The following is a 17,334-nucleotide window of genomic DNA, read 5'->3' as shown; positions in this document are numbered from 1 at the left end:
GCCCTTTATAGTTTGCTGTTCGGTGTGAGCCAGGCTCTGTGTTGAAGGCCGTACTTTGACCTATAATGGTTTACTTTTACAAATTGGTTTGTTTGGATGGAGAGTTGTCTCATTGGCACTCATACCACATCTTCTTATATCTATTTGAAGAGAATTTATAAAATCAAATATTGTTGTGTATCATTTATCAGTAAGTCCATTGATAAACATTTTTATGAAATTCATATGAGTTTAATTCAAATCTGGGTAATCATTAAGTTCATTATGAGATTTATATATATAAATTCCCTCCTTAAACTTGGCTACATGTTGACTGCTGTGTTGTTTTGAATGTTTTATGTATTTTTTTTTAAACCCATGCATTTTCCTGATATACACTTGTGTTATATTGTATTGAGTCTGTCTACAGATCAATTATCAGTGTGTATGTTATAACAAAAGGTTGATAACCTTCAACTCATTGTTTTTGTGGTGGTGCCAGCATCACTTGAAGGAAAACAGGTCTAATACTTGTGTGTAACCAGACATGTTATCCATGGAGGCTGTGAAAACAAATAAATTGGCTAACATTTAACATAAAAATTACCTTTGACTTCTGTCCTGCATAGTCAAGATAGATTGATGATTAAGATCAATTCTTGGTCTTACTTGACCATTTTACAACATGTTATGGTCTTGGACAAATTAAATAAGTTTTCAGTCTAATAAAAGAACAGGTGATAGCTAGATGAAGTTTTAAAGAGGTGTCTATTCCAGTATGAAGAAAAAGTGGTGTAGCGTATTGGTCAATAGGAAGCAACCCAAGACCACAATAAAATCATAAGGGAATAACCATTAACTTCAAAGGGGGGGGGGGGGGGTTATTGATTTTTTCCAAAAAAAATATTCTGATCTCCAATTTGATGAAAACAAATATTGTGTCAAGCAGATGACAAAAAAAATTATTCTGAATCCAGTTTTCCCCCATACCTTATATATAGTTTTAAATTCTGGAAAAAAAATTTGATTGACAGTGTCGAAAAACTAAAAAAAAAGCGTGAAAAATATTTTCTGACTCAGGCAAAAAACCTTAACCCCCCCTTGAAGTTAAATGGTTGCTCCCTAAAGGATGTTGGAAAAATGCACATACAGTCTTCATCAAGAGACAAGTGTCTATGCTGTATGCCAAGATAATGGTTAGACAGGTGAATAAAGTCAATAATTAATATAATGTGCCAGCAAAACCAAATTCCCTGTAGAAAAAAATACCCTCTAAGGTATAAACTTAGGGTACTAATACAGGGATGCTTACGACTTCCAAAGAGGGTCAAATACGGTTGTTACTCAAGTTACATGTCTAAAATAATTTTAGATTGCAAATAGCTGTAAAAACATTTCTTATATAATATTGATCATTTTTATTAAACCCCACCCAACATAATTTTGATTTCTAATGCCCCTTCTAAATTGTTTGTAAAAAGAAGCAGATATTATCACCAAAAAAGTGAGACTTTCTGGTAAGATATTGGAGGGGACCGTATTCTACCCTCTATTCTTCTGAGGGAGAAATCAGATAACTTTCCTTCCTGTTTCAAGTCATGCATTACATACAATATTATGAAGAGCATACATTATTCAACAAACAAAAATGACAATGCATTTAACTTGTAAATAAATGGTATCATAGTTCTATTGTGGTCATAGAACAGAAGTAGATAAGAAATGGTGTGTCTGAAAAACAGCTAATTACTCAAAATACTCCTTGGATAATTATATATTGATTTTGAAGCAAATGTTAAAATGATTTCCTGGCAATGTATTAATATGATTACCCCAGTTCTGATTAGCAACACATGTGCTACCATGCCCTATTGCTAATATATACATTCATTTGCTGGAATGCTGGTAGAAATTATTTCTTGAGAATTTTTGAGAAAATTCACAAGGTTTTTAACAACTCATCTGATTGAATAATTTCGCACTATCTCTATAATGGAATAACAATTATTTTGTTATATTTGGAATCTTAATTACAATTTACAATAGAATCAGATTGGTTTTCTCAGAAGAAAGTGGAAAATGTATTTATGTTTTTGGATTTTATTATATAATGAGATTTTTTTATTGGATACAAGTAATCTCAAAGTGAATAATTCTTGGATGGCCAATTTTTTTCTTCATTGACTTATATCATTAAAGATTAGTTATCATTGGATTATAGAAAATAATTTTGCTGATTTAGATGGATTTAGGTAAAAAAAGGTGTTTATGATGAATGGATTATACTTTGTACTTAATGGATGATCTAAAACTTTCGGATACAGGATTTCAAATAATGATGGAGTTTGATAACTGATCTGAATTATAATGCTACAAAAACATGGTAATATCTGAAGAGTGTTTAGGATGTAAAACAATTACAGTACAAAGGAAAACACTTAACCTAGTAAAACTTGATCATAGTATCAATGGATGGTAGATGAGATGTGAAATGTTTGTATTTTCAGCCATTTTTAAATGGTTCCTATATACACCACAGTTGATATTTTAGTAGCTTTATGAACTACTTTATTTCACTCAAAAAGTTTATTTGGAAATGAAACTTTAAAAATGGATGTGTTACATGTGGTAAATATTTACAAGAACATGTGTTGAATTGGATATGTAGTGTGATGTTAATAATGACAGAGGAAGGGTATGTATTAAGATGTTTCCCATATTTTATTATCGATGCATTTTTCTTTGGTAATGGATCCAGTGTTCAAGGAAAGGGGATGTTATTGGCTGTATTAGTAAAAATTGGGGGGGGGGGGGGGGGGGGGGGGGGAGAGTGAAGAGACTGGAGATGGGGCAATTTGATGAATTTTATTTTGATTAAAGGGGGGGATAGAAGGGGGGCTTCATATTCTTTGCCGCAACCTGAATCTTTAACTACTTACTATATGTATGGATTATTTATGCCCTGCAAAAGTTCAGCAGTTTGCATATTGAGTATGGGTCTACTCTTTTATGTTTCTTTTACATCACTACATTTTATAATAGTTTTAAAATAAAATAGTTTGATCTGAAGCAAAGTTAACTTCAAACCAAAATACATCACAAGGTATAAACAGGTATGGAATGATAGACGAAAAGGTATAAACAGGTATGGAATGATAGATGAAAAGAATTTATTTTGAACCCTCTCTGTTGACCAAATAATCATAGATGTACATTAATTGTGGAATTCAAAAGCAAGTCCTGCCATATATGACTGACTAATAATAATAATTGCCTGGACTGTGAGGTCCATTTATATCATTTCAAGTACACAAAAGTTGTATAGTATAGATATCTTGTTTGATGACGATTAATGTTTTACTAACACTAAACTGCATTATGGCTCCTATTTATAGTTATATGCTATATATTAGTACTACATATTTAATCATGAATGGTATACCATACTGCTGCTTATTTTTTCGTGGGTAACAATTTTGTGTAATTTCCACTATTTCTTGATTTCATTATTTTTTCAAATTTTGTATTCATGTCAATAGGAAATTATTATTTGTGATCAGTTAGAATGTTTGTGGTCAGCCTATACCCTCTAAATCCACAAATGTTAGTCCATACAAATAATGCTGAATCCACAAAATGTAACTATGCAATCTTTTGAGTTCATACCATGTAAAAAAAAAACAGTTGTTTCCCTTTTGAGTGGATTTCAAAGTTATCGTCAAATATAAATAGAGAAAAATACCATAAAAAAATTGACTATATTATGATTTAAAATTTTTTTTTTTAAATAAAATGAAATATTGATGAAACATTAAATGAACAACATAATTTAACATGCATCATATAAAGATTACATATATAATGGGAAGATGATAATAGATCTGGTTAAACTGTGATCTTACATGAAAATGCCTGGCTGTAGAAATCTTGAAGCTGAGAACATAGTGAACATGCTGACCTCCCAAGAAACATGAATTTTTATGTATACAGAACCATTACTTTTCTTACAGAGCATAACTGAATGATAGGGGGTATTAAGTTGCTTCAAACTATTTAATAAATAGTCTGAATACTCAAAAACCATAAATTTCTGTTTCTTTTATATATTGTGGAGTAATTTAGAAGAAAGATGATATTGTTTATGTGAATCGGCAGTAATTGTTGTAAACTTGTTAGCCGATAGGAAGATTGCCAACCCATCAACAGCTGTGTTTCATGTTATTGTCTTACTAAACTTTTGAGATTCTCAGACATCTGGCAGTCCATAATGTAAGGTCACATGCCTGGACGATAGTGAGACATTGGTCAATATAGGATTTCTGGATCAAGATTATGTGTCAAGACATTCTTTTTGTTGAAATATTTCTCTAATCTAAGGGAGGGGTTGATGTTCATTTCATTGTTATCACAGAAAATTGGTGGAAACATTTATAAAGGATCATCATCTTGAAAAGTCTCCGTGGATTTGGAACTGGGGGGGGGGGGGGGATTTTCATTATGTGTCCAAAACAATACCTTTTGCATAAGTTTAACTTGTTACTGAAACTAAAATGAAAAGAGTGGCCCCCGTGAGATTCCTCTCTCTTTATTGTAATTTAACTGGTAAACCTTTGTGTCAAACTAGATCATTATTTGCTAAATTTATTCCATGTCACACTGTTGAAATGTACTAGTTTAACTCTGTAAAGCAATTGACATTTTGTTTAATTAAACATAAGTGGCAACAACCTGTCCAGATTAGTCATATATTATCTGTAGAATCTATACTGGGATCAATTCAGGGTTAACAAAAAGAAAAAAAGGATAATTCCAATAATCAGTTCCACTTCTAACTTTAATGAATGATAGTGATAATGTGTAATGCAATTTTTATGTTTTATGTTTTATTTGTTTTCTTAATGAATATTAACATACCAAGGTCCAGATGTAATGACAATTTTATAATTTTTAAACTTTCCTGTTTTTATGCCCCAATAAGGGGCATTATGTTTGTGGGTCCATTCGTCAGTCTGTCCGTCCGTCTGTTTGTCTGTCTGTCCCACTTCAGGTTAAAGTTTTTGGTCAAGGTAGTTTTTGATGAAGTTGAAGTCCAATCAACTTGAATCTTAGTACACATGTTCCCTATGATATGATCTTTTTAATTTAATGCCAAATTAGATGTTTTGACCCCAATTACACGGTCCACTGAACATAGAAAATGATAGTGAGAGTGGGGCTTCGTGTACTATGGACACATTCTTGTTTTTCTAATGATAAACATAACAATCTTTGTTCACAGCATAAATGGAAATTTTATCTCATGTCTTGGGCCTGATTGGCCGAGTGGTCTGAGTTGTTGGTCTATAGTGATCACTTTATCTGTCAACACTGAGATTGTGATCCCTGTTGTGACAGGTGCATTTGACTCCTTTGCCAGTTTATCTATCAACACTGAGATTGTGATCCCTGTTGTAACAGGTGCATTAGACTTCTTTGCCAGTTTATCTGTCTACACTGAGATTTTGATCCCTGTTGTGGAAGGTGCATTAGACTTCTTTGCCAGTTTATCTGTCTACACTGAGATTTTGATCCCTGTTGTGACAGGTGCATTTGACTCCTTTGCCAGTTAATCTGTCAACACTGAGATTTCGATCCCTGTTGTGACAGGTGCGTTTGACTCCTTTGCCAGTTTATCTGTCTACACTGAAATTGTGATCCCTGTTGTGACAGGTGCATTAGACTCCTTTGCCAGTTTATCTGTCAACACTGAGATTGTGATCCCTGTTGTGACAGGTGCATTAGACTCCTTTGCCAGTTTATCTGTCAACACTGAGATTGTGATCCCTGTTGTGACAGGTGCATTAGACTTCTTTGCCAGTTTATCTGTCAACACTGAGATTGTGATCCCTGCTTGTGGAAGGTGCATTTAACTCTTTTGCCAGTTTATCTGTCAACACTGAGATTGTGATCCCTGCTTGTGGAAGGTGCATTTAACTCTTTTGCCAGTTTATCTGTCAACACTGAGATTGTTATCCCTGCTTGTGGAAGGTGCATTTGACTCCTTTGCCATTTTATCTGTCAACACTGAGATTGTGATCCCTGCTTGTGGAAGGTGCATTTAACTCCTTTGCCAGTTTATCTGTCTACACTGAGATTGTGATCCCTGCTTGTGGAAGGTGCATTTGACTCCTTTGCCAGTTTATCTGTCTAAGGTCGTAGTTCTCTCTAGGTACCTCCAGCTTTCTCCATCATTAAAACTGGCTGCCACAATATAGCCAAGAGTGTTGAAAGTGGCATTAAACACCAACAATCAATCAATAATTCATTCCACATCCCAATTCCTCATTGTATCACTGTTTCTCATTAACAGATCATATGATATAATTGATTTGCCTTATTTTAAATATAAATTCTAAATATCAAATCTTAATTACTAAAAAAAAAGTTTTTGTTTTGTTCATAAGATTTTTTGTGAAATATGGGTTACATCTTTTCAAGTCAATATGACCTACTTTTCTTCCCTCATGATATTGACCTTCAGTGCAAGTTGTATATATTATGTAATTTTACAGGTATATCAAAGAAAACAAGTCAATGATCAGTGGCTCTCTTCAAGCACAACAGTTTCCTCCAATAAAAACTGACCACCTCGAAATAGCCAGTAGTGCTGAAAATGGCACTAAACACCAGCAATCAATCAAAGTAAACAGTGTTAGGCCACATGTAATTGTTTTTAGTAGCCTGTGATATTTACTTCAAAATGTAGTTTTACCCAAAAGATAAATAAAAATGAAATATGAATATTCTATCTCCAGACAAACTGGTTTTAAAAAAATTGTTTATCTAAAGCATTTTTCCCCTATTGATTGTGTTTGTTTATATAATTTGTACCTTCTTGATTAGGTGAACACATATTTTGCCATCAGGTAATTCCAGGTGACAGATACTTACAGGGATGATGCTAAGAAAATTATAAGTGCTATGAATTCAATCCAATTTTGAAATTAAAAAGGCACATACAATGCTTTATTATCATGTGCTTCACTTTCTTCAAATCTACTGTTGGAGTCTTGTTCTATTTTGTATGCACTTTCAGTATACCCTTAACAGAAAATGTCATGATGAATTTCAACAAGACTTCGACAGAAGTGTTGGGATATTTACACCTATTCCATGGTGTAAATATGTAAGAACAAATGTTGTTGTTACCCTGGCCTAACCCGTTAAGAACTTTTTTAAAATCGTAAGACGGCAATGATGGAGTTGTATTGATAATAGTCTATTTTCTGATATTTAGTAAACGTTTAACCAGTAAATTTACTTATTGAATAAAGACATCTTTGATTTATTTAGATATTAAAGTCTATATTTGGTTTGAGGGTATATGTCGTTGATATTATTATACACCTTCTAAACAATACACACCTGACACAGGGTCAGTTATTATCTAATTGTGTTTAAATTAATTCACAAAAACCAGGCTTTGGTTGAGCGACCTGTCACATACAGAGTTACTTATTTAATAATTGGATTAAATTAAGCTGCTTTTTCATAGTTTAAAGTTAATAGGACTTGACTTAAATTATTAACCTTAATAATTTGTATAGAGTTTTTACAACAGGTTATATATAATGTTATGGTATGGTTTGGCCTTAGGTACAGTGATGATACATGAATGAGACAATCGATCAGACACAAATATTTGTGGAGCTTTTTTGATATATTAATGATTTGATAATATTAATTATCATTGGAGCATATAAAAGAGACTTCTCTGAGGAGATGACATTATGTGAATTATTCTTTTTGCATTAGAAACCAGACAAATTTAGTGGTATAATGATTAGCAAAGTGTGATAGTATTCATATTGTTGACAGTAGCTTAACTTTTGAAGAAAATATTTTTGGTCAGCACAATCTGTGTATTTTCTAGACTGATCAATATTTATGTGAAAAGAGGATTATTTAATAAAGTGATGATTGGATGAGTGTTTACAAGGGACGTTAGGCCCCAGGGGACATAATACCTGACAGGTCAGAATGCATGTTTACCTGTACGTCTAATAAAACAGTATCTGTGGTGTTGTATTTATTGTTTTTAATACCTCGATTTGCATTGTGTTGATGGTTTAATGTATTATTAATAATTTTATGGAATGGAGTACCGGAAGATTATGTTATTGTCCTGACCGGGATCATAGTGCACCAGCTTACACATATAATGAATCATGTTGAGGGTGAACGAGGAGACTATGTTTATATTCATAGGAAATAAATACACAAAATGTGTTACATGTTGTGATACAGATATGCAGTATTTATATTTATTTTGAATCACTTCATGTATTGATTGTGTAAGAGAGAAGTCTTGGATGTATATACACAATGATTATTAATGGGTATGTTAAAGATATTATTATATAACTTATTACAATGTTAACATATTTGAAATTGCTGACATAAATTGCTATGTATATGCCAACGACATTTCAGTATACAATTGCACATCAGACTGATGTATGATTTATTAACAAACTACTGGAAGAGACTTTATAATTTTGTTTAAAGTTGTGTCTCATTCCTTTTACAAATCTATTAGCAAAAAAATATGTTAAAACTAAACAAATTAGAGAATAATGTTTACTCTATTATGGGTTAATGTGGAAATACATTTTACTAATATAAACCAAGTGGTTAGAATCATTAGTAAAGTAAAGTCTAGTAATAGCTCTCAGTTTACTATGGTCTGGTATTCCTTTCTTGGAAAACAGCAGCCTTTTAATGTTGTTTTTTTAATTTGCTACATGTTTATGTTAAATTGGTGAAAAATGCTTTGCCTACAGTACTAAGTTATATTTTGACACCTGAGATCTATGGAGTAAGATATCAAAGTAATGTCTGCCTAATTAATTTCTATATCAATCATGACACTAAAACAAGAAAAATGTCATGAAACAACACTACATCACATGACCATTCACTTATTACCTTATCTCTGCACCTTCTTTATGTTGGATAACAGATTTGTTCAATCATTTATACAATGCTTTTGTCACTACAACATCATGTCCAGTACTTGTAACTTGTTCTTAGGACATTGATACTAAACACATTTTGTCTTGTTTTTATATTACATTGGGTGTTAATAATAAAAAGTGATGTTGGGTCAATTAAAATTAAACAGCAACTTAACTACACAAATTTGAGAAAATAGACATCTATAGGACCCCATATGAACAAACAAGAGTAAATGCCAGAAGGCAAGCTCTGCAAGTAGTTGAGCAGAAAATGCCTACCCTTCAAGAGCATCTTTGTTAACCTCCTGTTTCTGGGTGGTTGTGTTACTTAATCTATAGATATCTGTGTAGAGTTTTGTTATGCCCAACCTCTAGGCGAAGGGGGTCTTAAGGTTTACTGTTGTCCATCTGTACGTCCCAAATTGGTTTCCATTCTCTAACTTTAGTTTGCATCAACCAAATGTTATGAATCTTGTACACAATGCTTATTTTCACCAAACACACATCAAATTTGAGTGGCTTCACTTTCACCATTCTCGAGCTATGTCCCTTTATAAATTGAAAATTTGCTGAATTTGCCATATAAATACAAGCGGGGACATCTGTGTCCCATTGACACATTCTTCTTTTATTGACTGTTGTCATTGGACTTGTCCTTGCTGAAATTAAGATTTTTGCATTATGATCCTGTAAAATTACTGGTCTGAAAAAAATTATGTCTTTTACCATCAGATATCAAAGTTTTAAAATTTCTGACATTTTCAGATTACCCCATATGTTTGCATCTCGTCTTTGATAAACTGCCTGATAGCATATTTACTTTGTTACAGTGTTATAGGTTTTAACATTTACCTCATAATTTGACATTTTATCAGCATAATATTAAACATTATGTGATTTCTTATCTTTGGGATAGACTGAAGGAAGTGAAGTTTTACAGGAAGACATTTGGACAGATCTACACAATGTATAATGATTAATGGAACGAAGTGTGTGTGTGGTCATAATGAGATCATTGGACTGTTGAGAAAACTGTTTATGATCAGTGTACTTCCAGTCTCAGCATCTTTTAGACCTACCCTCGTTTAGTGTTTACAACTCTGCATACTAAGCCTAGCACTTTTTTGTGCTAAACACTCAGCCTTCTTGGCCTTTCTGCTTTCATCTTCTTAGCATAGGCCTTCATACTTTTATGCTTAAACTCACCATTTTTGCCTACCTGTTCATTAAAAAAATTTAATTAAATTTTAGAACAAGAACACCTTTTTTCTGTCATTTTAAAACTTATTGAACTAAAACTCAAATATTTGTTTCCTAAAAAAAATAATTTTTGATACGTTACTAAAACCTTGCAAGGATTCAGGTTTCATTGTATTAACATACTTCAATCAAGTACTACATTTAGTTATATGGCCTTACCATAAATAAGTTTTACACAGTTTAGTATGCCACTGCTTATGCTGTGTTTTATTTTACTATACAGCTTGAAATAACAATTTAACATTTATTAAGTTTTATAACACCTAACAGTATTTTAATATCTTTATTTGAATTTTATTTGGTTAACATGCTTATTAATTCTTTTATGCCAGCAGATATGATAATAATACAAGAGGATGTAATAGTCAGCCATGTTAACTATGTTTGATGTGCAGAATATATACAGCACTCCTCAGATGCCCCGTAAGCATCCATGCTTACAGCCTCGCAGAATGACCTTGATTGACCTCAGGTAGTACTCTGGTGTTTGGCATCCAGTTGTACTAACAGCATGAAATTGAATTAAATTGGAAGTTTTATTTTAGAATGGCTATGTCAATTATGCCTTAGGTCATATTTTTAGCATGCTTAGGGATATTATTTATGCTATGTGGTGTTAAGCAGAAGCCAATCTATCAGTATTAGTTTTGTGATACAGATACAGTGTGTACTAATAGCATGGACTTATACCAGTTGGATCTAGGTGTGAAAATGTTGATTTACCAGTGTGTTTCTTCTTTAAATTTCTAAGATCTATAATTTTAGGGCATTTGTTTTTATCTTTTTCACAATTTGTATTATTCAAATCGTAGAACTAATACTCTGAAATTCCATCGATTGGAGTGATTCCTCTCGTGTGTATGACTTCCTGTATATTTTTGTTTTGAATGGTTAAAGCCTCTTTATTTTGAAAATGGCATTGATATTCCATGTAAACATGGTAAAAGCATGTTATAATGCTACCTAATAGTGAAATTGAAGAGTATAGTAATCTGTATATCAGCATGCAGAAGATATTGTAGCCATTAATATAAAACACTTGCATCAAAAACTGACATGGTCAAAGTGACCTACATTGCTAAGACTAGGTCAAAACAATTCAATGAAGTAATTTCCTTTTCATCATGGATCTTTACAACTCTTCCAAACGAAACTCACTGCTTTGTTTATATCTAAGATTTACATATAATGACAGCACTCATAATTTTTTTTTCTCAAAAAAGACCACTTGATTCTTTAAATTAGATTGTTATAAGTGTCACCTATACTCTCTAAACAATTGAAGTAAAGGGTTTATCTCCAATTAAATATGACATATGATATTATATCAATACAAAACTCATCAGAAATAAGTATGAAATCTGGTTAAATCTGAAATGTAAAAATACAGCAGACAAATAGCCACGACCTTTAAATTTAATACACATAAAGTTTCACATCCGATTTTATCGTAATTACTTGTACAAAATACCAGTAAGTGGTTATTTCAGTGTATGTCAGGGTTGATTTAGTATTTATCTGTGTACAGTACAGCTACAGATAGTTTAAAGCTATGTATGGCTGTCAAACTGTGCTCCGAGGATAAAATGTAATTTTATGAAGTACATGTATTTGAGAGTAAATGTACCTCTTTTTACTGATTTATTGTTTTTTATGTAAAAAATGGTAAACAACAGGTAAACATGTTGTTTGTGGTAAATAGACCAGTGGTGAAATATTGTGGAGTTTATATGTAATACAGTCCTGACAGTATATAAGGTCTGTTCTTATTGTTAAACTGTTCTAATATCATGGTTCCAGCCGAACTGTAAGAATCTCAAAATCTTTTTTACTTTGGTTGTCATTAGGGCCACCATGACTACAAAATTTGGTGGTCCCAGTGAAAATTTGATGGTTCTGTATTTGTAGTTGATGTTTTGCTATTGATTATTTCCATAAGTATTAATTAAAATAAGTCCAATTAAATATGGTTTAATATGAAATATTGATATACATTTTGATTAGGAGCTACAATAAATACCAGAAAGCATAAAGTAGAATATAACCACCATAAAGTTTTAATTGGACAAACGGACCACCACTACAATCAAAATTAGTGGACCTACCTGATATGTGGTGGACCAACAGGACTGCCAGTTTGCAAAAACACTTTATAACATGTCAGACCAGTTTTGCTTTTATGTTCTGGCAAATTTGCTCCAAATGTACATTGTACTTGTAAGCTACATGACTTCTTATTTTGATCTGAAAGTTTAATTGTTGTAACTGCTTGTGAAATAGTCTGACTTTTAGTAACACTTTTTACAGTGTTGTTTAATCCAACATAGGATTCTTCTCCTAAAGTAAAAATAAATTTCACAACAGAAGTTTTAAACAATAGTTGAAAAATGTAAAAAAGGGAGAAGAAAGAAGGGCAAAAAGGGTTTGACATGGCTTAGGAAAGGCCTCATGTAGAATTTATTTGCCATGTGACAAAACGTTGTGTTATTTGCAGTTTTATTGTGTCTGTTAAGTCACACCTAAACACTTAAAATAAATGTAATTGTTTGAATTTGGAATATTTCTTTTTCCTTATTTTCAGTTTTCATGTTTTCTCTTGAGATTTTTTGTCTGATCTTTATGTTGTCCTCTTCTGAATTGTAATTCTTACTTATGTCAGAGGAATTTATCAGAAAGATTGTTCTCTTTTATAAAGCACTAGATCTGCATCCAGACTGTTGTATATAGACCTTCAAATGTGTCTTAATGATGTGATGTGTGAATTATTATACACCTTTCTCTTTGTTACGAATCTTCATTTAAAGTTGTATGTTAAATCTAGTGTGAAATATGCATGTATATAAACGTTTGTTGTGCAGAGTTGTAGGGCAGGTGATGTTGACTGTAAACTTTGAAGGCTGTTTAAAGTTAGAAGTACATTTTATATTCTTACTAAGTGTCTAATGAAGCAAGTAGTGCAAAATGTTGGATTACAAAGAACATTGAATGTGTTTATGTAGTGGGAGTGATTTGTATTTAGATTCCTAATTTCTTTGGGGGATATTGCATTTAATGAGGATAGTGGAAAGCCTGAAGAGACTCCATGACTGTTTTTGTGTCTAAGGTCTTTTTAATCAATAGTTTTTGTCGAGCCTGCGACTTTTGTCGCAGAAAGCTCGACATAGGGATAGCGATCCGGCGGCGGCGGCGGCTACGGCGGCGGCGTTAGCTAACTTCTTAAATGCTTTATATTTTAGAAGGTGGAAGGTCTGGATGCTTCATACTTTGTATATGGATGCCTCATGTTACGAAGTTTCCGTCAGTCACATGTCCAATGTCCTTGACCTCATTTTCATGGTTCAGTGACTACTTGAAAAAAAAGTTCAGATTTTTTGTAATGTTAGATTCTCTCTTATTATAAGTAATAAGATAACTATATTTGGTATGTGCGTACCTTGCAAGGTCCTCATGCCCGTCAGACAGTTTTCACTTGACCTCGACCTCATTTCATGGATCAGTGAACAAGGTTAAGTTTTGGTGGTCAAGTCCATATCTCAGATACTATAAGCAATAGGTCTAGTATATTCGGTGTATGGAAGGACTGTAAGGTGTACATGTCCAACTGGCAGGTGTCATCTGACCTTGACCTCATTTTCATGGTTCAGTGGTTATAGTTAAGTTTTTGTGTTTTGGTCTGTTTTTCTTATACTGTATGCCATAGGTCTACTATATTTGGTGTATGGAATGATTGTAAGGTGTACATGTCTAGCGGGCAGGTGTCATCTGACCTTGACCTTATTTTCATGGTTCAGTGGTCAAAGTTAAGTTTTTGAGTTTTGGTCTTTTTTTCTAATACTATGTGCAATAGTTCAACTATATTTGGTATGTGCGTACCTTGCAAGGTCCTCATGCCCGTCAGACAGTTTTCACTTGACCTCGACCTCATTTCATGGATCAATGAACAAGGTTAAGTTTTGGTGGTCAAGTCCATATCTCAGATACTATAAGCAATAGGTCTAGTATATTTGGTGTATGGAAGGACTGTAAGGTGTACATGTCCAACTGGCAGGTGTCATCTGACCTTGACCTCATTTTCATGGTTCAGTGGTTATAGTTAAGTTTTTGTGTTTTGGTCTGTTTTTCTTATACTATATGCAATAGTTCAACTATATTTGGTGTATGGAAATATTTTATGATCAATTTGGCAGTCACGCAGGTTTTATTTGACCTTGACCTCATTTTCAAGGTTCATTGCTCAGTGTTAAGTTTTTGTGTTTTGGTCTGTTTTTCTTAAACTATAAGCAATAGGTCAACTCTATTTGTTGTATGGAAGAATTGTTAGCTGTACATGCCTGCCTAGCATGGTTCATCTGACCTTGACCTCATTTTCATGGTTCATTGGTCAATGTTTAGTTTACTTGGTTAATGTTAAGTTTATGTGACAGTTGTAATAAAGCTTTATATTTAGGACTATCAACATAATATCAATGATTAGTAAAGAAGGCGAGACATTTCAGCGTGTGCACTCTTGTTAAGATAATGCCAGATGGGTAACTTGGCAGATTTCAGCTATAGCCTTTTGGTTTCCAGCAAGGAGTTTATTTTATTTTAAGAGGTTTCTAAGAATATAAGTTTACATCATCAGAGTGTATACTGTGTATTAATTATTATTCGTGGGATACACATTTTTTGTGGATTTCATGGGTGAATGTTCAACAAAGTGAAAATTTTTCTGTAGGCTTGTAATACAGACTTTGGCAAAACCATGTAATCATTTATCCTAGAAAATACATATTTATCGCAATAAACTAAAATTGAAACCCACAAATATAAATGAATCCACAGTAACCTATAAACTTCAATTCAGCTTTCATATTTTCATATTCAAAAGTTTTCAGCAAGTTTCAATTAATTTAGATAACCTTAGTTTTATTTGGCAAAACCTGTCGGAATTTAGAGTCCTCTATGCTCTTCAACTTCGTTCTTTATTTGGCCTTTTTATACTTTTTTTATTTGAGCGTCACTAATGAGTCTTTTGTAAATGAAACACACGTCTGGCGTACACAATTTTAATCCTGGTATCTATGATGAGTTCATTTAGATAGAAAATGAGTAAAGCATCATTACAGTTCAGCCATGTGCCAAAGTTCAAGTTTCCCTTATGGCCAGCAGAGATAGAACACTGACAAACATTTCCTCTAACTGTTTATACATTGTAACATTTTATTTACAGAAATGTAAGAGTTGATGAAGATGATGAACCATACAGGAAAAGTAGTACAGCCACCATTAGATCTGAAGGAACAGGAACAGTTTACTACAACAAGGTACCAGTAGTAATATATTATAATTGTCTTTATTTTGTTCTTCAGTGAAATGTCACATGAAAGTGATGGTTACTCTAGAATACATTCAGGTATAACTTTATTTTTTTTAAGCAACCTGTATTAATTGACTTGTACATTGAAATATAAAGCTCAACAATGCTATGATTTTGAAGAAAGGCATAACAGATTCAATTTAAGATTGTAACTTTTACAAACACAGTTATTCTTTAAGTATGAAAAAAAAAATCAAAGAACATCTGAGTATAGTTTTTCTTGCTATAATTATGACAAAAATTAGTTTATTTGGTAAATGTCTTGTTTTCACTGACAAAGAATATGATGTTACAGTGTACACCTTTCTAAATGACTTTATCCTAAATACCATTTCAGTCTTTAAGGCACAGTTAATTATGGGTATATATTTACTGTTCTTATAGGGTCCATTTTGTTGTCTGAAATTTTGATATTCATCATTTAAGAGGTTTAACTATATATGTTATTCAGAGACATTGGATGTTATAGAGGAGAAGATTGATGAACATTTTTAGATTAATGATATAAAACAATTCAGAATTTTAATAATGGTTAGATTGTTGTTTACTCAATGTCCAGTGGCAAATATTTCATGTATCTTCAGAACATGAAAAAATAAGCAATTCATCAAATAAGTATCTAATGCAAACTTGGTGAATACAGAAATTAAAGATTTTGTATTATATTATTACAGCATGGTGGTATCTTACAGTTGTATGACAGTTCAGACAACAGTAGTCTGGATTCACACAGATCATCAATGATGAAAGTTAGGAGACTTTCTAGGTAACAATCTTTTTTCAATCACACAGATCGATGATAGGACTAGGCCATCTTAAAATAAAACCAAGAACAAGCTCAAATCACCCCAAGTATTAAAAATCTTGTCTGATTTTACAAAAGTCAGCATCTCAATATTGCTAGCGACAAGGACTACCTCTCAACAGATATCTTTCATTCATTCATTCATGTCTTTATTTCCTCATAATTGAGATATACTGAATATACAAAATTAATTAAATATCACACAACAAAAGGAATGTTAACGAAATAAAAAAATAATTTGTTGAAACAGGAGGTTAACTAGTTATGATAACTCAACCTTCCCTGATTAACTTGATCAATAAAACCAATATTAAAAATCTAGAAGAAAAAACGGTATTAATTAGGTTGTCTGGTTTATAGCATTGTTGTTAAGGATTTCCAATATTTCTACGGCCTTATGTGATTTTAAAACCCTGGACTACAATAAATTGTGGAGAGTTTTGTACCTGGTATTACTAGGAACTGAAAGAGGCTACATAATTTTGATTCATAATAGTCTCTTAAAAGCTGTAAAATGCAATGTTGTTTTAGCATAGTTTATCAAAGCTTACATATGTCTGATAGGAGGCAAAAAAATATAACATTTCTGTACATACAACCTAATTAAAATCCATTTGCTTTGTATATGGATACTACCATAAACAGTTTTATTAGGATACAACCTCTGTAAATGGCTTACAATATCTTATCATTGATCTTAATATTTGTGGTGTTAGGAAGATTTCCCAGGCTCTATATATTGACATCAAAACAATCAATGTCTGGGATTGGTGCTATGTAATAAATGTTATTGCTTGTCAGTGTTATATAGAACTCTTTTCTTAAGTGAGCAACTTACTGTGACAAGTTTCCAAAAGGAAAAAAGATCCATTTGGTACATCAGTTGGCCCTTTAAGCCAGGGTAGTTTTAGGGGACCAAAATATTTCAGTTAAAG

General features: G+C 32.5%; 1 protein-coding gene across 4 annotated transcripts in view; it reads left to right on the top strand.

The window, feature by feature from the left end:
* Positions 1-17,334, top strand: part of LOC127701544 (uncharacterized) — an 81,539-nt gene that overhangs the window by 36,773 nt on the left and 27,432 nt on the right. For 2 of the 4 annotated variants that reach the window (XM_052205457.1, XM_052205454.1), the window contains 2 exons: positions 15,448-15,541; positions 16,269-16,360. In XM_052205457.1, coding sequence (XP_052061417.1) covers positions 15,448-15,541; positions 16,269-16,360 — 186 coding nt within the window. Of the gene's footprint in view, positions 1-2,103; positions 2,675-7,796; positions 8,358-15,447; positions 15,542-16,268; positions 16,361-17,334 lie in introns of those variants that run through there. The other 2 variants (XM_052205455.1, XM_052205458.1) reach the window with 2 other exon arrangements.

This window comes from Mytilus californianus, unplaced genomic scaffold (genome assembly GCF_021869535.1).
Source record: "Mytilus californianus isolate M0D057914Y unplaced genomic scaffold, xbMytCali1.0.p SCAF_5, whole genome shotgun sequence".
NCBI lineage: Eukaryota > Metazoa > Mollusca > Bivalvia > Mytilida > Mytilidae > Mytilus > Mytilus californianus.
Note: the sequence above shows the minus strand (reverse complement) of the source record. Positions and strands in the feature narration are given on the sequence as shown.